This window comes from Arvicola amphibius, chromosome 12 (genome assembly GCF_903992535.2).
Source record: "Arvicola amphibius chromosome 12, mArvAmp1.2, whole genome shotgun sequence".
In the NCBI taxonomy this organism is placed as follows: domain Eukaryota; kingdom Metazoa; phylum Chordata; class Mammalia; order Rodentia; family Cricetidae; genus Arvicola; species Arvicola amphibius.
Genome location: NC_052058.2, coordinates 115,119,705 through 115,144,175, shown reverse-complemented (window position 1 = coordinate 115,144,175; position 24,471 = coordinate 115,119,705). Strand labels below are relative to the sequence as shown.

Sequence of the window (24,471 nt, the reverse complement as noted above, 5' to 3'; positions counted from 1 at the left end):
TACTCTCTACCAGTTTTATCCCACTGAGGAGGAAGATATTTCTCAGTTTGTACTGCTCTTGAAGAGGATTTAGGCATTAGTTCTCAACATCCAAATTGCAGCTCAGAATCACCTGTAACTTGAATTCCAAGAGTTTGTCTGTTGTATTTGGCCTCTACCAGGGACACCTGTACTCACATGCTGATACCTACACAGACACACCCACAGACAGACACACACACACACCATTTTTTATCTTAAAAAAGGAATAATACTAATGCTTCTGTCATTGTCTGAAATTTTTTACTTTGGTTTTTAAGAGACTCCCATATAATTATTTCCAAAATACATTATAGAATCACAATGTCTTATGACCACAGTGTTGTAGTGATTACAAGCCATAATTAAAATAAAAATGCTAAGAAAAACTTGCCTTTATTGAAAATTTGGGCAGATTTTTTTTTGTTTTTGTTTGGTTTTTGGTTTTTTAAGACAGGGTTTCTCTGTAGGTTTGGAACCTGCTTTGCAACTAGTTCTTGTAGACCAGGGAGGCCTTGAACTCACAGACATCTGCCTGCCTCTGTCTTCTGAATGCTGGGGTTGAAGTCATATACCACCATTAAAGTCGTGTACCATTATGGTACTGCTCCAGGCAGAATATTAACTATTCAATAATAATCTGTTTGGGAAAGAATACATACTAAGTAGTTCTATTATTTAATTATTTGTAGGGTGTTATTCTTATTTCTATTAATGACCAAGAAAAACATAAAATGTAAGTCATATAGTTAAGAAAGACCTGGGATTGTTTCTGTTTCATTTAGTATTAAGCCAGATCTTTACTGAACGTGTGTATACTTTAAGGATACTTGTTTAACTGGAATCTATTTGAAGGTGTATGAGTCTCAATTCTCAATGCCTAGTGGCCTATAAATGGTATAAAGAGTTCATTAGCATACCAAACCCTCCCCAAACCATTTGAGAGATTTCCACTTGTCTTTAATCTGTAGATTTTCTTTTTCTGTACTGTAAAAGACTGTTTGAAATTGGATCCTGGGATCTGAGTTTCTTTTCAAGGTTCCTGAAGTATCATCGCAGTGCAGTCAAAAGAAAAGCTGCTGAATAACATCCAGAGGGTGCTGCTAGTAAGAAAACCTTGACATTTCAAGAAACAGGAGAAATGATGGAAAAGAAATATTTTCTCTACTTTGTAGCTAGTATGAATAAATCTTGATAGAAACCACAATTTTTCCAATCAAGTTTAAAGCTATGGATAGTAGATTTCCAGCCTTACATTCATAATACGTGCCCATTACTTTACAGAAATTCTGATGTTCATGAAATATTTGGATTTAAATATATTTGTAGTATAAGATAATGTAAAATAAATTACATGCACGATCACTTGGGTATTATGTGTCTTTGTTTAATAATAAGCACTGAAGTAATTTCAGAACTTTTTGTTACTATCATATGCCATTAATTATATGACAATAAAAAAAAACACTTGGCTATTGGTAGAATTTTTTACCTACCCAGACAAGGTAAGAAGATCCCATTCAACTCTATACTTCTTCATTTTTAAAGATTTTACTGTATTTATTATCTAGTAGACTGAAGACTCCTAATTAGATGGTACAGTATACAAATTAATACATACTCCAAAAATACATAAATGGAAAAGTTAAGACAATTCTGTTCACTTTTATAATAACTTTAATAAATAAATACATTTTGTCTGAAAATGCCTCAGCCAGTAAGTTTGTTGTACACAGCCACTATAAGTTGACAAGGAATCTATGTTTTACTTTTTGAGGAAACTTAAAGCCATATATCAAGCCTTCCACTGAAGTAAGAGAACTAGAAATGGAGGAAAAGGAAAATACTGAGAGAGAGAAAGAGAGGGGGGTGGAAACAGAATCTGAGAAGATTTCTGTTAGATTCTGAAACCATGATAGTGATCCCAAACACCAGACAGGGCTATAGATTTTAATTATTTTCAATCGCTGTAAACAACAGAGTATGTAGACTTTGGAGCTTGAGCTTGGCAAATTTATCCTTTCAAACAAAAGACTAACATCATGCAAATTTAATTCTAGAAGAATAAAAGAAAACATACAGAGGAAATTTAGTGGACAAAAATGTCCCCAATTATATTAAAAGCATGCATTCAACAGATGTAATAATTTACCAATACATGAAGTAGAAAAAATTTAAATTCTCTCGGGGAGTTAACTCTGTAGATAATGTGTTTATGCAGTTACCATGAGGATCTGACTTCAATCCCCAGCATCCATATAAAAAATCAAGTATGCACCTGTAATCCTAGCCAGTATGATGTAGAGTCATGAAAATCCCTTAAGCACACTGGTCAACCAATCTGGCCAAACAGGCTAGTTTCAGGTGTTAAAAGATAGACTGGGTTTCAAAAAATAGGGAATATGGATTCTGAATAATAATGACACATAAGTCTGAGCTCTTGCCTCCATTCATATGCTTACATATGTGCACATGCACAAACATATTTACTCACTAATATGTGTGTTTACATTTCCATGAGATAAAAAATCTTGAGACAGTATGAAAAGCTATATCTAGCAACATTATAATCAAATAAATGTAGACCCATCAAACTTTAAAGAAAAATATTCTTAGAGAGAAAAAGAGCCTTTGTGTGCAAAGAATAGTCATGCGAATCTGATGACTTCCCTGGCATCCTGTATTCCATAAGGGACTGAGTAAGAGGGATTGATGGAGCTGTTGCCTGCCCTTTTTTTAAACAGATAAAATAATTTATTGCCTCTGAGCCATCAGGATTCTTCCAAAGGAAAAGAGATTGGCTTTCATCACTTTCCTAAGTCTAAAGCAAAAAGAGTGGCCACTTAAATTACTGTGTTCTGTTTAATAAGAATTGTCTCTGAGAATGTGTGGCCATAGGTCAAAACTAATTAAACTGGATGTTAAAAATACACATAAACGTTCAATTCAGCCATTTCATCCCTGATTTTAACTAATAGAAATGAAAAGAAAATAAAAGTAAATCAACAGAAATACAAATATATGAAGGAAAACTTTATGAAAATACAAGGAAACACAGGCAAAGTCCATTGAGTATTTTTAACAACATAATTAGAAAACAAATATATGTGGACAGGCTCTTTTTCTCTCTAACAATATTTTTCTTTAAAGTTTGATGGGTGAACATCTATTTGATTATAATGTTGCTAGATATAGCTTTTCATACTGTCTCAAGATTTTTTATCTCATGGAAATGTAAACACACATATTAGTGAGTAAATATGTGTTTATAATAATATACACAATTTAAAAATTGTCCTAGGAGTCAGGACTAAAGTGACTTGGCCTATAGAACTATCTTAAGGAATACATAGAGCACACTACACCCACACATATGTTTTTCCATGAATAAATGATACTTCCTAACCATTGACTATACAGAACCATTAAGTTGAATTCCAAAACCATTCCAAGTACTAAAATTATCTTTATTATAAGCTTATCAAAATAATAGAAAAATAATTAATAGGGCTACTATATTAAAGAAACTAATAATCATAACTTAACATACAATATAATAAAAATAATGAAAATCTTATATATCAAAATATAGGAAATATATGCCATCTGAAGACCACTCTATATTGAAATCAGATTCCATGCATTTCTTTAGCTAAATAGGCATCATGTGAGCTACCCCATTATGGAATCAGCACCCAGTGGCCAAAGGATTGTGTATCAAGCATCTCCTGGGTAAGAAGAGAATTTTAATTAGGGAATTAAGTGCCAATATCAAGATGGTCAATTACATACTTATATTACCATTTTACATTCACAATCCCTAAAGGTCAGCATTTCTCCATGGTTTGCTGCTGTTTATTTTAGCCTTTGGTTTGGCAAAAGATTGTGAAGTGCTATCCCTTGGTAATGGCTAACTAATATTTCATCTAAACAAAATTTTTATTTTACAATGCAGAAAAGGAGTCAAAGCAGAAAAAGACACAATGCCTAATTCTAGAATTAGGAAGAACTGATAAAAATTTTTGTAAATGAAATAAAATTACAATTTTATATTTCCATAACTTATAGAACTATTTTAAACTATCTCTACTTAAGCATCATTCCATTACACCTGAAATTACATATCTTAAATAAAAAAATGCACTTGGATTATTTGGATCACAATTACTAAGCATAAAAGGCACTGCCAGTTTTTGAAACTTTTAGTATCCAATGAATCAGAAATGTTTTAAAACACCATTTAAAAAAATCTACTTTAGCATCTCATTTCAAGATGTCCTAAGAAGATATTAGGTTTAACGATTACTTGCTTAGTAGTCAATCTATTTTTAAATTTTATAATTAATCTTCTCAGAAGGTACCATAACTAGGCACTGAATTTCAAACTTTTACTGCATTTCTTTTAGACAGTTTTTCTAATAAAAAATGCACAATAATGTGAATTTTCTATTTTTAGAAACCATCACTGTAGATATTTGCCTTGTGCCTCAGATGTATGAATGTGTGAAGTTATATTAAAAAATATAATTCACCTATATATGAATTTGATCATTAGGTTGACTATCTTCAAATTAATAACATCGAATCACATTGACATAATCACATCTATTTTATACGGTTCAGAATATCAGTTATATACCCATTTTGTAAATAAAAAGGAAATATTTTATATTTAACTAATAAAATTTGTTTTAAGAACTTTTTAAATGCTAGATGTTCTACAAGATTTGATGTATAAATGTTTTTCTATATGGAATAAGTGTTTTCAATGTAAATTCCATGCCCAAATCAAATTTTGATGGTAGTTTAAGGAGGTATAAAGTAACAGAGTCATCTTGCTCTTATTAATAAAAGATACTTGCTTACATTCCCCCAAAAATAGACAATGGCTTACTTTTTTTTATATCCCCAAAAAGTGTTTACTTTTTGTTACCTTATGAACTAAGACACAATACTGAGGCCACTTCAACTTAATTTTACATAATAGGTTTATAGTGTTTTTATGTATTGCACCATGGCATTCTTTAAAAAATTAATGTCCTTAATTCTTTGAGAATTTTATATGATGCATTTTGATCATATTTAACTCCCTTCTTCTCTCAAATCCTTCCCCACCAACCTACAGAACCAATTTTATTACACACACAGATTCTCTCTTTTGTAACATGAAGGGGCCACGCCTGTTTGTTTGGGTTTCTGTCCTGCCTGGTACCCCATGGCTGGCAAGCCCCAAAGAAATAACACAGAAATCTCTATAAGTTATAAAGCTGATTGGCCCATTAGCTCTAGCCTCTCACTGGCTAACTCTCACATCTTGATTAACTGATTTTTCTATGTTAGCCATGTGGTTCAGTACCTTTTTTCAGTGGTGCAGATCACATCCTGCTATTTCGGTCATCTAGGCAGGAGTGGGAGGAATCAACTTCCTCCTTCCCAGAATTCTCCTGTTCTCCTCACATCATTTCTACTTCCTGTCTGGTTTCCCACCTATACTTTCTGCCTGGCCAATCAGCATTTTATATAAAACATGATTGACAGATTACAGACCATTCTCCCGCACCACTCTTTTCTTCTTCCTCCTACTCTATTCCTCTCCCTCTTTCCCTCTCTCCATCTCCTTCTCTCTGATGGGTGCAGTTTGTTTTGGGCTACTACTTCTGTGAATGTAACCTGTCTTGGAGCACAGTCTATGAAGCAACTCTCACACTATTAAAGAGAGCAGCTAGCAAGTCCTCAGTTAAAAGTGGTACTCATGTCCATGTCCCTGCCTCTGTGCTTTTTTAAAAGTCCTAGCTGATCTTGCTGGTCTAGACAATAGCTATTTTCTATTCTCCCTGACACTTACAAAAACCTATCATCTATCTATCTATCTATCTATCTATCTATCTATCTATCTATCTATCTGTCATCTATCTATCTATTATCTATCTATCTATCTACACACACATACAGAGAGAGAGAGAGAGGGGGGGAGGGAGAGAGGGAGCAAGAGGGAGAGAGCTTTAATCCAACCTTTATTTTAGTATAAGTTGGGGTTTTTGGAAAGGAAATTTGTGGGTTTGGAAAAATTGGTCTCTGATATTTGGTTCGGAATTTGAAACCAAATCCACTACTGTGGTGACAACTGATCTCTTCATATTATCTTTCAAAGCAGAATTCCCAGCAACCAATTTACTCCCACATTCCTGTCCTCATACAATGTGACAATAAAAACACCTTAAAAGTTGATTCTATATCAGCACAAAACAATTATTTGTACAGAACAGAGAAGTAAAGCCCTCAAATAAAATCACCTTGAGAGGAGAGTTTGGGCTGCTAATTCCGGTTCTATAGAAGTGCATAATATTTTTCTGAGAAAAGAGTTGATTTCCAAACAACATGCAACCCCTGTAGATGCACATCACAAACTAAGTATCAGTGGTGCAATGGGTTCTGCTTCTGTAGAAACAAAGAAAAAACTATGCTAAGAAAGTGAATTTTAATGAATGTGTCTTTTATGTACGGCCGTGCAGTATAACCTACTTAGATATAGTGTGTGATGATGAGTCTACTTTTTAAAAAAAATGTAACAATTATCTAGTTTTGTATTACAAAACTAGGGTTGGTAATATTTGGTAGCAGAGAGAACCATCAAAATTCTGGCTATGAAGGGTTATGGCTCTTCATCTTACATTTGGATGTAGTTCAGAAAGCTGATAGCTTTTAATTAAGTCATAGAATGTTAGTGCTTTTGGATGTTTTCTGTTTCTAGTTTTCCCCACTGATTCCAAAGGGAGAAAGTACTGTAAGGAGAAATATCTTAGTGTTTAAGATATGTTTTTAAGGGGTTCAGTGATCTCCAAGTCTAAGAGGTTTATTTTTTATAGTAACTGTTTATTATTATTTTTATTAATTATATTTTTCAAGACAGGATTTCTCTGTGAAACAGTTCTGGCTGTACTAGACCTTACTTTGTAGACCAGTATGACCTTGAACTCCCAGAGATCTGCCTGCCTCTGCCTCCCCATTGTTGGGATTAAAGGTATGAGCTACCACCACCTGGCTTTTTATTTTTAAACCAGGTCTTATTATATAGTCCTGAGTAGTGTGGAATTTAATACGTAGGCCAGGATGATCACAGAGATCTACTTGCCTCTGCAACCTGAGTGCTGATATTAGTCATTGCTACTTCTATAACAATGATAAATTCAGTATCTACATTTACTTCCTTCTAGATAAGATTTTTTTCAGATACCAAACTATCTTACTAGCTCTACTTCCTGACAGAGTTAATTTTGAGAGAAATCATACCTTCTGAATCCCTAGCACTGCAAAAGGAATGGATACCTATATTTTTCTGATGAAGCACATTGACAAAAACGTTGAGCCATACATATAATTATGGAAAGTACAAAACACAACCCAACATGATACCCTATGTATGCTGTGAATAAATACCATTGGTTAATAAAGAAACTACCTTGGACCTGCATAGGGTGGAATAGAGGTAGGCAGGGGAAACAAAACTGAATGCTGGAAGAAGGTGGAGTTGAGGAGACACCATGTAGCTGCCAGAGAGGGACAAAAGCCACCAGCTGGAACCTTGTTGGTAGGCCAAGAGCCTCATGAGGGTGGCAACAGGCGGAATCCTTACAGACTAATGTGGTTTGATGGACCAAGACCCCATGAAAGGTCACTGTGAACAACCCCCAATTACTTTGCCCCCAAAAAAGTAGGAAGCAGTTTGAAAAGAACTATGCCCAAATTCCCAAATATTGTTTATAAATTTTTTCTTACATTTAAGAGGATATGCTATAGATATGAACACTTTGCTTGGTATGGATCTTGGTTTATTGATACAAATTTAAGGTCAATTTTGTTGTAACTATATTTCTGCTCTTGATTAAGGTATTGTGTTTGTGAAGTTCATTTTAAAATGTAATGTATAATTAAGACATATGGGTTAATAGTCATTTCTAGGAGTCAACCTTGTAATCGTTAGGTTTTCTAGATATATAAAGATATATTTCAGTTAGTCTTCAAATATTTCAAAAATCACAGAATATGGCATTTAAAATGTTTTAAGAACTTTGAACTTTTCATGATAGTGTGACACATCTGCGCCTGGCAGGACCAATTACTTCATGAGGATAATAAATATCAAAAAGGTTCCTTGTGGAGTTTGTCAGCCATTTGGGCAAGAAACTGCTCTTGCCTGGACTGCTTGATGTTATGCTGTATGAACTAGACATGCAGAAACCACAGAGAGATGACTGGTAAAATTGCCTAAAGGTGAGATGATCCTTTTGGGTTCCTGCTTCATGAAAGAGTCGGCCAGACATTCTGCAGACAAAGGACACTGACAAACTGCCAATATAGGTGGATCTGTCTTTGAAATTTCCTGCTTCACAGAAAAGTCTGCTGGATACTATGGGCCTGTAGACTGAAGATGGGTACCTACAACGTTACAGAAGAACTTTAGGTGACAGTCCAGGCCATGAGAGGTCTCTGTCAATTCAAGAGTTTTGGAGTTTGCTGACAACACACTTCCTGTTAACTTCAGTAATATTGTATCCTTCTGGACTTTTTGATGGAGTTAAAGAATAGTAGTTACAGAGTTTTCCTTAGTTATGACAAAAGACAAATTAGATATAAATACTGTAATTCTTACTTGATACCTGTTTTGTTGTATGTGATTTTATGTTAAGTTAAAACATTCCTTTTTAGACAGAAAAGTGGAGGTGATGTAGGATTCCCCTCATATGCTGTGAATAACATTGGTTAATAAAGAAGCTCTCTTGGGCCCGCACAGGGCAGAATAGAGATAGGTGGGGAAAACTAAACTGAATGCTTGGGAAAAGAAGACGGAAAACACACAAGCCCTCAGCTAGAACTTTGCAGTTAGGCAATGAGACCTGTGGTAAAATATCAAAAAAATATAAATGGATTAACCAAAGGTACAAGTGCTAGCTAGCAATATGCTGAAGTGATTGGCCATGAAGTGGTGTAAATAATATAGCTTCTGTGTAATTATTTTGCAAATCTGGGCTGTCAGGAAACAAACAAGTGGCCTCCATCAACACCAACAGAAACTTATAAAATTGTAAAAATATGTAAAATCAAACAAGTTAACTATTGGGTAGACATATAACACACAAATTTTAATTAAGAAATATGGTCTATATACTCATATTAAAGTTTTTAAAACAAAGTTTTTGAGATGATGAGAAAAGACAACAAAAGACTTTGACAAATGTAGTCAAGTAAATTTGAAAAATTAAGAGAATAGTTTCTTCAAAATATAATTATCCAAAGATACTTAACCAGAAATGCAGTAGTAAATAAAATAAGTCCAGAAGTACAAGTAATACTTATATGGTATTATATTTCCATATATAAAGTAAAATGTCCACATGGTTTTTTAAATGAGTCTAAGCAGATATTTGAATATTAGAGTATTTCAATTTACAATCTTCTAGAAAACATGAATGTAGACCATCCCAATTTACTTTATGTGATGAGTATATTGTTGACCTAAACAGTATACATGTTAATTAATATTTATGCAAATATCTTAATAACTAACTATTACAAAGCAGCAATAAATACAATAAATAATTCCCAGACTGTTTTTTATAAAGACTGAGTTGGATCTAATCTTTAAAAAAAGTATTTTTATTTGTTACAATAAATTAAAAGATAAACAACAAAAATTATGACTAGATAGTCAGGGAAAGGTAAAAACATTCAATCAACTTTATCTTGCACTCATGGTAAATCTCAGAATAGGAATAGAAAGCAACATTGCATCTTAATAAGGAACACCTGTAACATGTGCTGAGAATGGACTTTAATCAATTGTGAAATATAAGAAGCCTTCCATGAGGATCTACTGTCTCAAAATCCATTTAAAATCTTTCAAGAAGCCATAAAAATGAAGCATATTAAATGTTTTAAAACTCAAAAGAAGAAAATGTTATTCTCAATAAACATACATGTTAATCCATATGTGTTTCAAAAGAATTTAGGATTACAAAAGTAGTAAGAATATTTCGGAAGATTCCTAATAGAAAATAAACAAAAAATCAATTGAAAGTTTTATATTCTAGCAAAGTAAAAAGTATACAATTAAAAATAAATAGCATCTACTGTAATAATAGTATGTTGAATGCAACAATATAAATTCTATCAAAAGACTGACAAATAGTAAAATGAAAGACATGTCTTATATACGAATTGGAACTAATTTAATATATATTTCCATACTATCAAAAGTAATGTAATGAATTTATTAGTAAGATGCATTATTTTTACATTTTTAATGGAACTTTGCAAACTTAGTGCCAAAGTGAATGTGAATGTCAAGTAAGTGCTTAAAATGAAGCAATACAATGAGAAAGAAAATAATTATTCTAAGTTGTCAGATTTCAACCATACCATAAGAATAGTAATTAATACAGTGTGGTATCATCATTGGCCTAACCTAATGATGATGAACATATCACATTAACCAAGAAAGGTTTAGTAATTTGTGTATATGCAATAGTTGTGTAACACATGGATACATAGATATACAAACATATAATATTCACATTATTTTAAACTCTAAATTAGTTTTAAATGTAGACAATTGCAATATTTCAAAATGAAGGCATGAACATGAATTTAATGCTGATATTATGCAGCTTACACTTTTGACATAGAATAAATGTAAGATACTGTATCCATTGTTATTTAGAAATTTAGAAAGTTCTATACTTAATATATTATGAAAATAAATACAAAATGTCATGAAAAAAATCATAAAAGCCAAGTGACCGACACTGAAGGGAAACTGAACAAACTGTCTTTTGAAGTTTGAATATGTCAAAAGCAATACTTCAAAAATAAACATATTAACCAGAAAGTGTGATTTTGCTTCCTTGTGCTGCTCAGTAATATATTAAATTATAAAAAATGTATTGTCCTTGATCTACATATTATAGTTCTGTATGTTCTGGAAATATTTAAGCATTTTATTATTGTGAAATTTATATTACACATGAGTTTGCCTTCTTTTTGAACACAGCCCTTTCCTTTCTTTCTCTTAGAGAACTGTAGGTGATTACTGAGAACATATTTTTCTATTAATTTTCACACTTTGAAATATATTCTTATTGATTCTAAGGAACTCAGAGCTAGAAAACTTTGACTAGAAAACATCACTCAATAAATTATATGAATAATGTTTTAATAGAAGCTTCCCTCTTCAATTTAAAGAGGATAGAGAAAATATTGAAGCAAAACTTGTGAAAATTTACTCTGCCAGTCACACAGAAAAAAGCCTTGTAACTTCAAGTTAATGGAGCTTTCTGAGGTTAGTAATGTGTATTTATTGTGTTCAATAATGAGATATTGTAAGTAGTTTTATAGTTGTTTTGAAAGAGAAATAACTTAATTTCCAACTGCCAAGAAAGAAAGAAAAAAAGAAAGAAAATAAAAGAAAATAACTGTAAGTGTGTGAACATTTCACTTAAACCAACTGTAATTCTATTGCACTGTAGATACCAATATATTAGGGAGAATTCTCAAGATAATTAGTAATTGAAAATTAACAGCAAAAACTATCATACTTATATGGAATCTTATTGGCTATACATTTTATATAGTTTAACGGAAATTGTGTTAATGCGATTTCATAATTTGGTTGTATTTTTCTTTAATACAAATGAAACTTCCCTGCAAGTTTTGTGATATAGAATATCAAGTTACCAAATCAAAATAGTTCAATTAAGCTAAGAACAGCAATGCTGTAAAGTTCCATACAACTTGAGCAGTTTTACAATAAAATCTATCTCCTCAATTAAAATGTAGTAATAAATGATCATATATTAAAAACCAAGTACCAGTAAAACATGACGGTAATCTTTAAACATAGTAAAATAAGGATTAAAATAAGGATTAATCTCTACCATACCATGCCTTGGTGAAGTATTGTTCATGTAGGTGTTAGAGACTGTAATCCAGATAATTTGGTTTATGTGGTTCCTTTGACAGTGTGGAAAGTCAGTGTTGTGAGCTGAATTAGCTCTTCAAAATGGAAAGACTATCAAGGCTGTCTAGTGTGCATGAGTTTTTTTCCTCCTTAAACAATAAAGAATAAGGTATAAAGTCCAGCATTTTAAAAAGGAAGGAATAGAAAAATGTGGAAGAATATGACAAATGTGGACAATCTAAAATTCTAAAACATTTGAAATATAAAATTAGGATTAACACACTTGAATTAAGACAGTCACAACAAAAGAGGCAGAGAGATACAAAACTAATTTAAGCATTAAATAATAAAGCAACTGCACTATAAAAAGTGCTCAGATGATAACTTTTTTGAGTTTCATCCACTCTAATATTTCATGCTCTAATATTGAGCATGATAAGAATAAATGCTAATTGCTTCCTGCCTTATTCCTTCTCTCTCACTCCATAAATTCCTCCCCCCTCCGCATTCTCATTTTTTCTCTTTTCCCTTCTAGCATTGTGCACAAAACAAAGGATAAAAAAATAAAACATTTTATATATTAAAAAATCATTTTTACATATAGGGTTGACTGTTAGTCACATACTTGAAATGATCATGTACTTCAAATTAGTATAGGCTATTGTAAGGGAAGATATTTGAAAATTCTGATCAGATGGTAGCTCCCTTGATTCAAGGTCTATAGTACAGTTTTCACATTACATCCCCTGGACAGGGATTTAATGCTGGGTATTATGGCTATCTGGAGGCACTTGTGATTGTGAGGGTATTATGGAAAGGAAAGAAAATGAATTAAGATATACTTTCTACTGCTATCACTAGAAAGTTCATCCTCCCCTCAACCCCGTCCTCTCTCATCAATTTTCTTCAAGAATTCTTGGATATTAAATGTTTGAACCATAATTACGTGTTAAATTAGTTGGGTAGGAGTGTTAAATAACTACCAATATTTTTATTCAAGTGAATCAAATATAAATTCTAGCACTGGAAAGACTTCCTGTGTCAGTATTTCAATAAAACACTCATCAGTTTCAAGAAAATCATTTGACTTAAATTTCAAATTTTTATACATAAATACCGCAAAGAATTTTAAAGGAAATCCAATGATTTTACATTCATATCAATTCAAAGTAGTTAAGTTACAAAGTCTTCACTGTAACTGTTATTTGGTGCACCAATTAGAGCACCTCAAATAACTTCAAATTTTTTTTTTTGTTATTATTCCTGAATGAAAACCTACCATGGACCAGGGGATAGGTGTAGAGTGCACATAAGCATCATAGATTCTTATTATTTAAGGTTATAGAGCCTAGAATAAAGTTAGTAGAACAGAAGGAATGTTGTCCATCACTGAAGTGGGGGATTTCCAAGTCTATTAGGTGAATTTGCAGACATGGGCCTTAACATCAAACATGCCTGCATTCTCCAACTTGCACTCATTTAGTGTCACACAAAATGATATGGACCCAAAGACATAAAGAGCTGCATGACAAAATTATTCGAATCATAGCCAAATTGACTTTAGCACTTCATTTTTATATCATCGGGGAGTTTTACTTATAAGTTTTCTTTCCTGCGTGACTGGAATAATATATGAAACACCAAAACATAAAAAAAACCTAAAATTCCTATGTCTATAGACATCACTGAATCCACTTTGAAAACTGAATGAACTAAACACGCTGCTTATGTTAAATACAACATAAATCCAAATAATTGTATAGTGCAAATACCAAGGCTAAGAATGTTACAAATTGCCTGTCATCTACAAAATTGCCTGTCATCAAAATTAAAGTCATTTAGATCTTCTGAGTTGTTTGGAATTTTTCCTGCTAAAATAATGTAAAATAAATAGAAACATTAGATAATTCATTCAAAATAAATAAACAAGAAATGGTAGAGGCAGGTGGATCTCTGAGTTTGAGGCCAGCCTGGTCTACAAGAGCTAGTTTCAGGACAGGCTCTAGAAACTACAGGAAAACCCTGTCTCGAAAAATCAAAAAAAAAAAAAATGGTTCTATTCCTGGTATATTTGAGAATATTAAGTATACTTATATCTCATTGTTATTTTCTTCTACATTTTTCTTCATCATTGAAAGCTTTCCCAATTATAATCAAAGACTGTACGTAAAAACTGCAATATATTACTCAAAATTAATTCATACATCAGGAATGTACATACATAATGATCCACACATTTTCTGATCAATTATATCAATTAAAAGTTCAGTCAATGAGATTATAACATGACATTATGTGGACTATTTAACAAGTGTTAGTATGTGAAGGAAACAAAAATGGTTCTTTGAAGACAGTTGCATAGGGTAGCTGGATAGGTCCTGACATCTCTCAAAACTTGATAAAACATTGTTTTATTCTTAGGAGGCAGTTAGTTCTTATGTTTGTCTAAAGAAACCAAATGTGTGACTTTGTGTAATCAAGGCCTAATATGTACATATCATTGCATTCTCTTGATAAAAATTATAAATTTAAGCATATTCATAAATTTAACAACCAGGATTTTCAAAAAAAATCAACTCTAAATGAGGTTTAGCTTGAGGATAGGTTATTTTCTATTAATCTAGATGAATCTGCATGATTAATGTTTCCCTACTTTATCAGTTGATTGCCTAATTTTCCAGTATTTCCAAAGCTACTTTTAATGAGTTGTATGAATTAAGCTTAAGTTTCAGGACATTGATAAGGGGATGACATTTACAGATAGGCCATTTTAAATGGCTCTTATCTCTATAAACAATAAAATATGATAATAATCCTATTCACAAATTGTTAATAAGTTCAGAGGGCATTCAAAGCAAAGATGTGCCAGAAGTGTCACTCACCTTAAGTACTCAAATTGTAAGGCAGCAGGTCTTAGGCATTAGCATAAGCAGGCAAATTCAGTGGATTCCTTTCCCCCACACAATACTCTTCTGAGGGGATCTTCAGAGTTATCTTCAAACTTCCATTATGGAAATCACTATGAAAATGGCTGATGTCTTACATTTTCTCTGAGGTGAGGATGATTAGCTCTAAATTGCTCTGTGGAGTTCAAAGCTATGTTCCACTATGATTTATCAGTAAAACATTCCCATATCCCTTCTCAAAAATCACTCAGTCTATTTTCTAAATCTCTTCTTCCTGTTTTCCTCCACATAATCTACTTACCACCTTCTGCACAAGGGTGCATTTCTGTACAATATGCAGAAGTAGCTTGCACTGTTTTTTCTGTGCCTGTACCCATTTCTAATTCTCACCTTAGTATGATGTAATGCTTTTCCACCCCAGTGCTTTTCTACTTGCTCTGACTTAAGATCATATTCTGAAAACTAATAGCAGGGAGACTCTGACCAATAATGGAAATAGTGTTATCATCCATGTAGTGATTTTACATGGACATTTGCTGAAAAACCTGAGATAAGAGTAATCCTCCTTCAAAATATAAATGTAGATTTGAGTCTTCAATCTATATTGATTTTTATTCATTTTAATATGAAGGGAAAATTATGAGTCCTGTGGAGCAAAAACAAATGTAAGGGACATGTAACAGTTTCACTCATGCCATAATAGAAGAAAAGAAATAACAGCTAAGTTAGATTCAGCTAAAAAGTAACATATGTACAGCTTTATCACTCCAATAAAATTTTATCATTTAAATAAAACAACAAACTACTGAGAAAGAACTGCTTTTATCTAGATCAGAGTGACAGAATCCAAATGTTAGAGAACTTGAGGAAACTAGTTTGAAACATCAGGAAGAAAACTGCAATCTGCATAGACTCTCACCAAATCCCAATGCTGGTAATGTTCATGTAGCACATTGTAATTATCCCACTGGCCTATAATAACATAGCATTTTTGATTCAGAAACTACCAAGCAAAATGAGTGAACATTTTATGTTCGCTACATTTATAAGATGCAGATGGTAAAGGGAACAGATGCCTCTAACATCATCTCTCAATTGGCTTCAAATTTTGCAGACACTGGCAGCCTATAAATTCAGAGGATACAGGACAAGGCTTTCTAATTCTGTTTCTAGCACCCAGCCATGCCAGCACCACCCACTCCACCTGCAACAACAGTGAATGACCACCGCTGTCAGAAGACTTCTCCTCTTTTCTTTGAGTCAGAGTGGTAACACCACAAAACTAAATTTGATTTTAAGTCTGTGTTAGTCTTTAATACAAAATTAATCATCAGGGGAAGGGGCTGTTGGAACAGCTTTATCACTAAGCTGTTTTGTAGTTACTAACAACTACCTGTTTTTTGAAAATGACAGAAAGGCTAGATAAGGTGGTCATGGTATGACGGTGAAGAGTGATAGTTTCAGGCAGGCAAATAAAAGCTTTTGAAGAGAGCATTTCCAAAATAACACACTGAATTTCAACATGCTCTGTTCACAATCTTATTTCTTGAGTAAGAAAAGAAAAAAAAGCTTATAGTCTATATCTTTGTCTATATTTTCTGAAAGTTCTAATAGAAATCTTTATCATTTCCCCAGTGATTTCAGAGAACATTATACAAAGTACAAGAAATTCATTTTTTTATTTCATTTTTTTCTTTGTGTTAGAAGACCTTTTCAAAAGATAACGAACCTATTTTTAAGAGCAAGAGATGACTGGGCAAAGCAGCAATTGCAAGGCCTTTCATAGTGTCTTAGGTGCCAAGACAGATTAGCACAGTTATCAAAGAAGGTAAGTTAAAGTCCATTAAAATCTTCCTATCTTCCCAGATACCATAATATATACTTTTGTACCACAAACATTTTAGCAGAAAAAAATTCAGAAATCAAGGCAAGGAAAGTGGTAACATAAAAATAAATCCTACGAGGCCAAATATGCTGCTTATTTTTTAAAGTATCTTTCTGTGCAAATAACAGACTGAACACACACACTCTCCCCACACATACATACACACTTGTACAAGAATAAACAAAATTATCTAGTTAATAGCCACAAAGTAGGTTGGGATATATTAGTGCAAATTTTTGCTGACCTGCAGCATTTAGTCCATAAATTTTGGATATCCTAGACGATCCATCAGTGTCCAGCAGATATTTTCAATTATTTTAATTTCATCTCTAGGCAAGTTTTGTTTCCAAATATTAGTATTAGATGGAGATATTTCCCCCTCAAAAGGAAGATAAAAAAGGTTTGTGGAAGTGGCAAACAGTATTTGGTTTAAACTAGAAGGAGACAAAGGAATTCCAAGGAATGCAAAAATTCTTTCTGTAGTCTTCTGAGGAAATTGAACAATATCTTCAAACTTCACCAGCTGGTAATTGGTAGGCAGCAAATCTGTATTTATTCTCAAAGCTGCTGCAGTGTTTGCTAGCCACAAATGAGATAGTAAAGAGACAGTATTTGACTGGGATGTTTCTAATTCTTTCTTCAGTGATTCATACTCAAAAGCATAGCCTGAATTTAAGTTACATTTGCTTTTACCTTCCTCTATTTTAAACAATTTTGCTAAGTGGTCTGGTACATTTTTCAAAGAATAAAGACTTGGTTTACTACCATATAGCATTGAATAGATCCAGGCTCGAGGGTCTCGTACTATGTACAAAGCCCGCATTGAAGTTCCTAAAACTTCCTGAAAAAAACGAAGCTTCAATGTCCAGCTTCCACTACTTAAACTGAGCACAGGACGAGCACTTGGGTAATAAACTAGGTGTCTCCTCAAGGATCTAATATATTCAGTATCTCTATCAAAAGCTCCTTTCATTTTACTTCTTTGTTCCGGCAAAGACTCTCTCCTTTTCAATTTTTGTTTTTTGTCCTTATTAGCTGCAAAATATTGAGCAAGTTTATTCCTACCTGTTTCACGAAGATGAATATTTTGCAAATGAAATTTTGTGTCCTGGACCAAAGACAGCAGCCACCCTCGAAGAAGATGAAAATGCCCAGTGCGGATATCTGATACTTTCCATTCACAAGCATCTACAAATGAGTCAATTTCAAATTCAGTTTCAGGAATATCAATGTAGGCTGTAGGTATTCTGATGTAGAGAAAATCACTACTGTTGAAAAAAACTTGTTTCAGAATTTCAGCTCCTGAACCAGGGAGTGAAGTAATAACAACATCAGGCAGATCTACATGCTTCCCTTCAGAGATTATGGTCTTCTCATTTGTCTTGGTTTCAGCCCTTGTCCATTTTGCACAAATCGGCTGAGTACAAGTGCTCCACACATCCAGAAACTCAATAAACCACAAAGCAATAACAAGTATTAATACACAGCGCATTAACTTTCTAAAAGAAAAGTAGAACCGCCACTGAAAAGTTAAAATAACCAAACAAATACACAAAATGAATCCAACTACTATATTAAATTTAAATCCAAAATGGAAAATAACTTTATCATGTCTTATAGGGTTTACTATTGCTTGAGTCCCTAAACCAAATCGGGTTATTTGGCCTTGATTAGCCACACTGGCAAAACCTCCAAATCCCAGGTAATCAAATCTCCTTTTCAGATTTTGATAGTCAGTTATAACAGAAACACTATGTTCGGTATTATTGACATTTAGAGAAATCTGAAGTCCAGAACTAGAACTGTCAATAAATTTGCAGCTAGAAACATTTATATATGGACCATAAAATACATAAGCAATTCTTGTGATTGTGGATTCCATATGAAATGTAACATTAACAAACTGAGTCCACCTTTTCTTAAACTCAGCAGCTTGTTCTGCTTCCTGTATATTAGCCACAGGAGTGTTACCATGATGATCAAACCAAAACATTTTATAGTGTGCATCCCACACATCCATCATGGCACCATTATACCTATTCATAAACCTGTATGGGATGTATTTAAAATCAATATCCAAATTATGAAAGAAGGCACTGACAGAATTTATTGGGGATGTTTCCTGCCTTTCAATGTGGTCAACAACAAGTAGAGTTTGAGAATTTAAGAGAAGTAAAGCACGATAGACACTTTTTAGTCTCATTGCTGAAGAATAAGCAGCCACTGCTTCCCCACTTACAAACATCATTTCTCCATGTTGTGAAGCAGTAATAACTTCCCCAGCTGCATCACCAACCTCTTCACCAGTCCATTTGAGCCACTGTGCACATTCTCCCAGCTGACCTTCCCAAGGTTTATTACACTGGCTTGATGGTGATGGTGCAAATACCAACACATTGTTAAGGTGGCTTAACTTTGGTCCATAAAGAGCCTCAGAAACAAATACTTGTCCATTGGGGGCAAAAGTAAATGAATTTTGATCTGGATGTTCATGTCCTGGGTTAAAGCTTCTCCATCCATCAATCCAGGAATACGGCTGAAAGTGAACTATGTCATACACAGCTCGTCCTCCCAGTTTCCCAGATTTAAAGGACACAAAGGTATTGGCCTGTGTACTTGGCAGTCCAGCCCCATATGTCACAACACCCCAGTTAGGAAATGTGTGCATTTTAGCTGTGCCAAAGTCAACAGGAGGCTGTGGGATAAGCTTTGGATCATACCAGATGTATTCAGTATGAAGAGTACTCCACCTTTGGGAAGTGGAAGGAACCATTGGTCCATCCTTAGGTCGATGCTTTCTAATTTGCTGAGCTAACCAATTTCCAGCTCCATTTCTTAAAATGAACTTATCCAAGAACACTAGCTGGCTCTCTGGACCATAAAACCAATTATAATTGGAATCTGCTACACCTATAGTTCTTTGATAGCCTGGTAAAAGTGTAGCATAATAAAACCAAAAGTGCATTTTTAACCAGTTATTATCCAAGTTGTTGATGTTAAAATGGCGTTGTGCCAAGAAAACATACTGTGTAAGTGATTTTGAGGTATAGCTTCCATAGGCTACACCTTCATCCAAAGAGCCATCAACAATATGATTCAAGAGAAACATAGTTTTTTCCATAACATCAACAACATCTTGCTTCCATATATGTGTTTTAGATCCTTTATCTACTCCAGTAACCAATGCACCTATGAGCAATGCTATCATATTTGTAGCTTGGTGGTTATGAAGAAGTTGTTTGCCCCATGAGCGAATCTTTGAATATTCATACATTTCCTCAGTAACAATCCGTATTTTTTCTAGGTATTTTTGTTTTCGCTGATTACCTAACAGATTATACAAAAAGTCAAAGGCAGTGGCAAAGCCTGTTAAAGAATGGCCAACTGGAACCTCATCTCCTGGTGCATTCTCAACTAACCAGTCTTTGTAGCTAACCATCCTGTCCATGTATTCCAAGATAAATTCAAAGGCAACTTTGTCTTCTGGACATAATAAACAATACAGTGCTAAAGGAGGAAGATTATTACCATATATTTCATTCCACTTGGCAGCAAAATCAGCATGCTTGGGTGGAGGTAGGTAGTATGTTGGATTAGACAGCATAATTGTCACTGCACTTCTGATAGCTCTAAAAAGATGCAAATGGCTTGTACGAGAATTTTGTCTCATTGTTTGTACATCTCCAGCATCAAAATACAAATTTGGATGAAGTTTTTGGTTAGATCTGAAATCTTCTAATTTCTGATTCTTAAACTGTTGTATACCATCTGTGAAAACTGCCCATCCAGAGTAATTGCTCATAGTCTCTTCGCAAGTAGAAAAACTAAACATCATCGCTAAAAATAGGAAATGTCCTGTAAACAATAAAGCCATGATCCATCAGGAAGATCTTTCCTTAGGCATACATGTTCAACACAGTGTTTAATATGTTTCTCATCTGGTTATTACAAATTATATATTAAAGATCTAGATAAAACAGATTTTATACCTCATAGGCTGTGAAATCCAGATGATATTCAGCTCATCCAAAGCAAAGAACGTTGCTATGAAAGGAAAACTTACATCATATCTGTGTCCCCAGCAGTTTTGCATCCAATAAAATAAAACTTCAAGGAATATGAGTGCCTCCAATGTTTCCATAATGCACAGAAAATAGCAGTGTAGTCAGAAAATACCATGAATCCAGCATTTATTTTCTTTACTTAATCTAAATAACATATAAAATCACGGGAAAAAGAGAAAAAAAATCCCAAAATTTAAATAAAGCTGTTTGTAGTATGTAGCATAAAAAAACCATCCTTATTAACTCACCACACATACAAGGTATGTTTCTGTTTGTTACCAAAGAAAAGATGATAAAATATTGTCCTTCTCAGGGTGAGCAAACTTTATTATTTCTTATTTCTCTCAGAGTCTTGGTCTGTGAATTGTTTCTTCTTCCATTTTGGGAAGGAAAATATTCTAAATAGTTGTTCAAAGTCCTACATGGCTGACAAACATGATCAAAATTTCTGCCTTCATTTCAAATATCTTTTTAAAGTATTTCAAAATCTTCCTTTTCCCAAGTGTATCTGTACCTCTAGAAGAATCTAAGCTCTTCAGTCTCTAGGTGCTCGTCTTCAAATCATAACCAACAACTGGGAAAAAAAATTCCCCTTTCAGCAAAACTAAAGACTGTTTTCTGTTCCTTTTTCATGTCACTCCTCTCTGCGTGAAAAAAAACAACAAAAACAAAGCAAATTTGTAACGCTACAGGTCTCCTGAGTGTAGAGATTAACTAATGATTTAAATAGTTTAAGCCATTTATAAAAATGTGAATATCACAGTTAAAAATCTTATATTATTTGCAATCTAACATTTCTCGTGTTTTCCCCATATTTTAATAAACACATAGATCCCAGTTAATATTAGCAGAGAAGAAGCAACTACAAGACATATATCATATCTCAGAGTGTTTGTTTCAGCTATTTAAACATGTTTCTATTCACACGTCATCATCATATAGTTATTTTGGTTATGAAAGGTAAAAGTCAAAATGACCCCTTAAAATTATGATTCAACGTTTAGCTTTTAAGGAATCAGTATGTCGCTTCATGAAACAAGTCATTTTCCTGAGGAGAAATTATGACTATTGGGTAGGAGACTGAGAAAAGAAACCCTTGGCTCTGTTGCTCACTTGTAGCAGCTGCCTTCAACATCCTAACCAGGAGTCACCAGAGGGCGCGCAGACTCGGGTTTAAGGAACAGGCCTCTCCTTAGCCCGTCCTGAATTTGAAAGACCCTCACTAAGTTTCAGTGATAGACAAGTCTCCTTTCTGTAGGAAACAAACACTTCCAGTAGTTTCCTGACCTGACTCATCTGTTGCACATTTTAATTCGTTTTTTCAGAACGATCGCCCTTCTGCTCAGCTCCCCACTTCCTGACCTGTGGCTGTGACGTGGGGACTACAGACATCTACATGGCCAACTCGGCTTACCTCCAAGCCGCCGGCGACAGTCTTCAAACTGCGCTGGGCCCCAACAAAGGCAAAGGTGGGGACTTCAAGAGAGCGTTGTTCTCGGAAGGCCGGACTTCGGAGACCAACAGCTCCGCGGGCGACGCGGGGCCTGCTCAGGCAGCAGCCAGGCGAGGCCTCCTCAGCTCGGGGGGCCTCCCGAGCGCCACAGTCCCCTCTGGGTGTGGAGTCTCCTCAGGGCCAGGTCTCCGCATCCCGACACGCACGCCCTTGAGGAAGGCTGGGGCCCGCAGGGGTGGCTCCGCTGGCGGAAGGCAGAGCGCTGGCAGTGTGCGATCGGAGGCTCGGTCTTCAGCTGCGCCCCGAGACAAGGGCCGGGAAGTCCGTCTCCGCCGAGCTAACAGTGGTTGCCAGGGCCGCGGAGGGAGAGAAAAGGCAACAAGGGCCGGAGGGTGGGGGCGGGGCCTGACGCGCAGAGGCGGGTCTGGGGCCGGTTGGGGGCGGAGTCTGGGGGAAGGGAGAGGCGCACGCGTCGCAGGCCTGCAAGCCAGGGCGGGGCGCTATAGGGAAAGCTGATGTCTGGGTGAAGGCCTAGGAGGCACTTTCTGTACCAGAAGGCTGGGGATGGCTGAACCCCTTGCTGCAGGGCCTCCTTGGGAAGGAGACTCCCAGAGTGTGTGTCTAGACAGTTTGGCAGATTTGTTGGAAGTTTGGAAGCCCATTTATTGAAGATCTGTCTGGCCTGTTGTTCTGACCTTTTGGTAATTAGACAAAAATAACTGTAAAACATCTATATAGAACAGAAAGGAGTTGTAATTGCAAATAATCAAAGAAACTCTTGGAATATGGGATGGGTGACGACAGTGGAAGGACTAGAATAATCAAGTATCCTTAAGGGTTGGGAAAGGACTGGGAAGCACTTATTTGGAACCCTGAGGCACGCTGGCTGAGATTGCAGTCCTAGAAAAACAAAACCAAAATATCCAGGTTAATATACTTGGAACAACTTCAACAGAAAAAGATGGACTAGTCACCTCCACTGACTGAAAGCTTCTCCTGGAGTGTAAACAGGAGCAAATATGGGACAGCAGGCATGAACGAATCCTAGGAAAGAAAGAAGAATAAGCAATCTGCTAGGTAAGTGACACTATTTAAAATGAAAAGTCTTGTTTGCTGTGCACTAAAAATAGAGAGCTCAAATTATGACTTCCACATATAAAGTTGCTACAAAGTTAATTACAAATAATGCAGCCAACCATAGAAGAGGTGAGCTATATAGTCTGTTATCAAACATCAAATCCCTTTATGAGTGTCTCAAGAGACACATATACCAACAGCTGCTCAATTCAGAATTCTAGAACAATAACTTTTAATGGAAATGAAGAACAGTACAGAGTATTGCCATGGGGATTCCTTTCTATATAAAATGATCTTAAACATGCATGAGAATTTACACAGTGATTTCAAAATACTTTTGAAAATCCATTTTCGTTATTTGCATATTTTTCAAATATCAGGTGTCAAATACCCAACTTAAAATAATAGAGCCAGTATTTTTTAGAATAGATCTCCTGCCCTCCACCCGGGACTAAATCACTTGTTTTCTTCTTGTTCTCTGTATACCTATTTGTCCAGCCCTTTCTTTATTCTACCCTACCTTCTATTGTTTTCCTTCTGTTCTTCCCTCTCTTTCCCCTTCCATGTTTTTCTTTTCCCCACTACCCCACCCTTCTCTTATTCTGCTCCTCCCTTTGCTTTCCTTTCTTTCCCTCATTTCTATTGTTTATACTTCAGTCCCTTGATATCTTTCCCAGAGCCCAGCACTTTGGATTGAAGAAGTTGAAGCTGAGCATATAATACTACCCCTATTTAAAGTGGAAGAGAGAATAAAGGTCTAAAGTGAGTAGCTAAATGTAAAAGCTCTTTTTCTTATGTGTTGTGATGTTTGTTTCTGCATAACCTATAGTTGGGTAGTTGTCTTGAGGGTAGCTTCATTATGCAGTGATATGTAGGACTGGACAGTGAGTCAACCTTTTAAAAAGATTCTTGGAAATAATTTTATGTCTAAGATAGGTCAATGAATGTTCTTAGATTTACAACATAAGTTAAATACTATATGGTCTTAAAGAACAATAAAATGGAAATAATGAAAAGTACCAATGACTACATAAAATCCCAAGGCTGGAATATCTTTTGCCATTCCCTATTATTTTGATGGACTCTTAATAATTGAGATCAAGAAACCAAGAATC

At 34.7% G+C, this 24,471-nt stretch overlaps 1 protein-coding gene across 6 annotated transcripts; it reads right to left on the bottom strand.

Annotated features, from left to right (window-relative positions):
• Positions 1–263: 263 nt before the first annotated feature.
• Dsel (dermatan sulfate epimerase like) lies at positions 264–22,661 on the bottom strand. 6 transcript variants are annotated; one of them, XR_005287650.1, is made up of 4 exons: positions 22,241–22,661; positions 14,854–21,470; positions 6,312–6,456; positions 264–3,746 (listed from the first exon to the last, which is right to left on the bottom strand). XR_005287650.1 is itself a non-coding variant. In XM_042056032.1 (3 exons), exon 2 carries the CDS (start codon positions 20,634–20,636, stop codon positions 17,016–17,018), a length of 3,621 nt encoding a protein of 1,206 aa, XP_041911966.1. In that variant the 5' UTR covers positions 20,637–21,470; positions 22,241–22,661; the 3' UTR covers positions 15,463–15,523; positions 17,007–17,015. The 6 variants fall into 6 exon arrangements, 5 of the variants coding, with proteins under 5 accessions (XP_041911966.1, XP_038204841.1, XP_038204840.1 ...); XM_042056032.1 differs by lacking the exons at positions 264–3,746; positions 6,312–6,456 and having other exon boundaries at positions 15,463–15,523; positions 17,007–21,470; XM_038348913.1 differs by lacking the exons at positions 264–3,746; positions 6,312–6,456 and having other exon boundaries at positions 15,463–17,341; positions 17,828–21,470.
• Positions 22,662–24,471: the final 1,810 nt, after the last annotated feature.

What these genes read in the sequence shown, in the direction of transcription:
- Dsel (XM_042056032.1), bottom strand. Translation starts at nt 20,636, where the DNA reads ATGGCTTTATTGTTTACAGGACATTTCCTATTTTTAGCGATGATGTTT.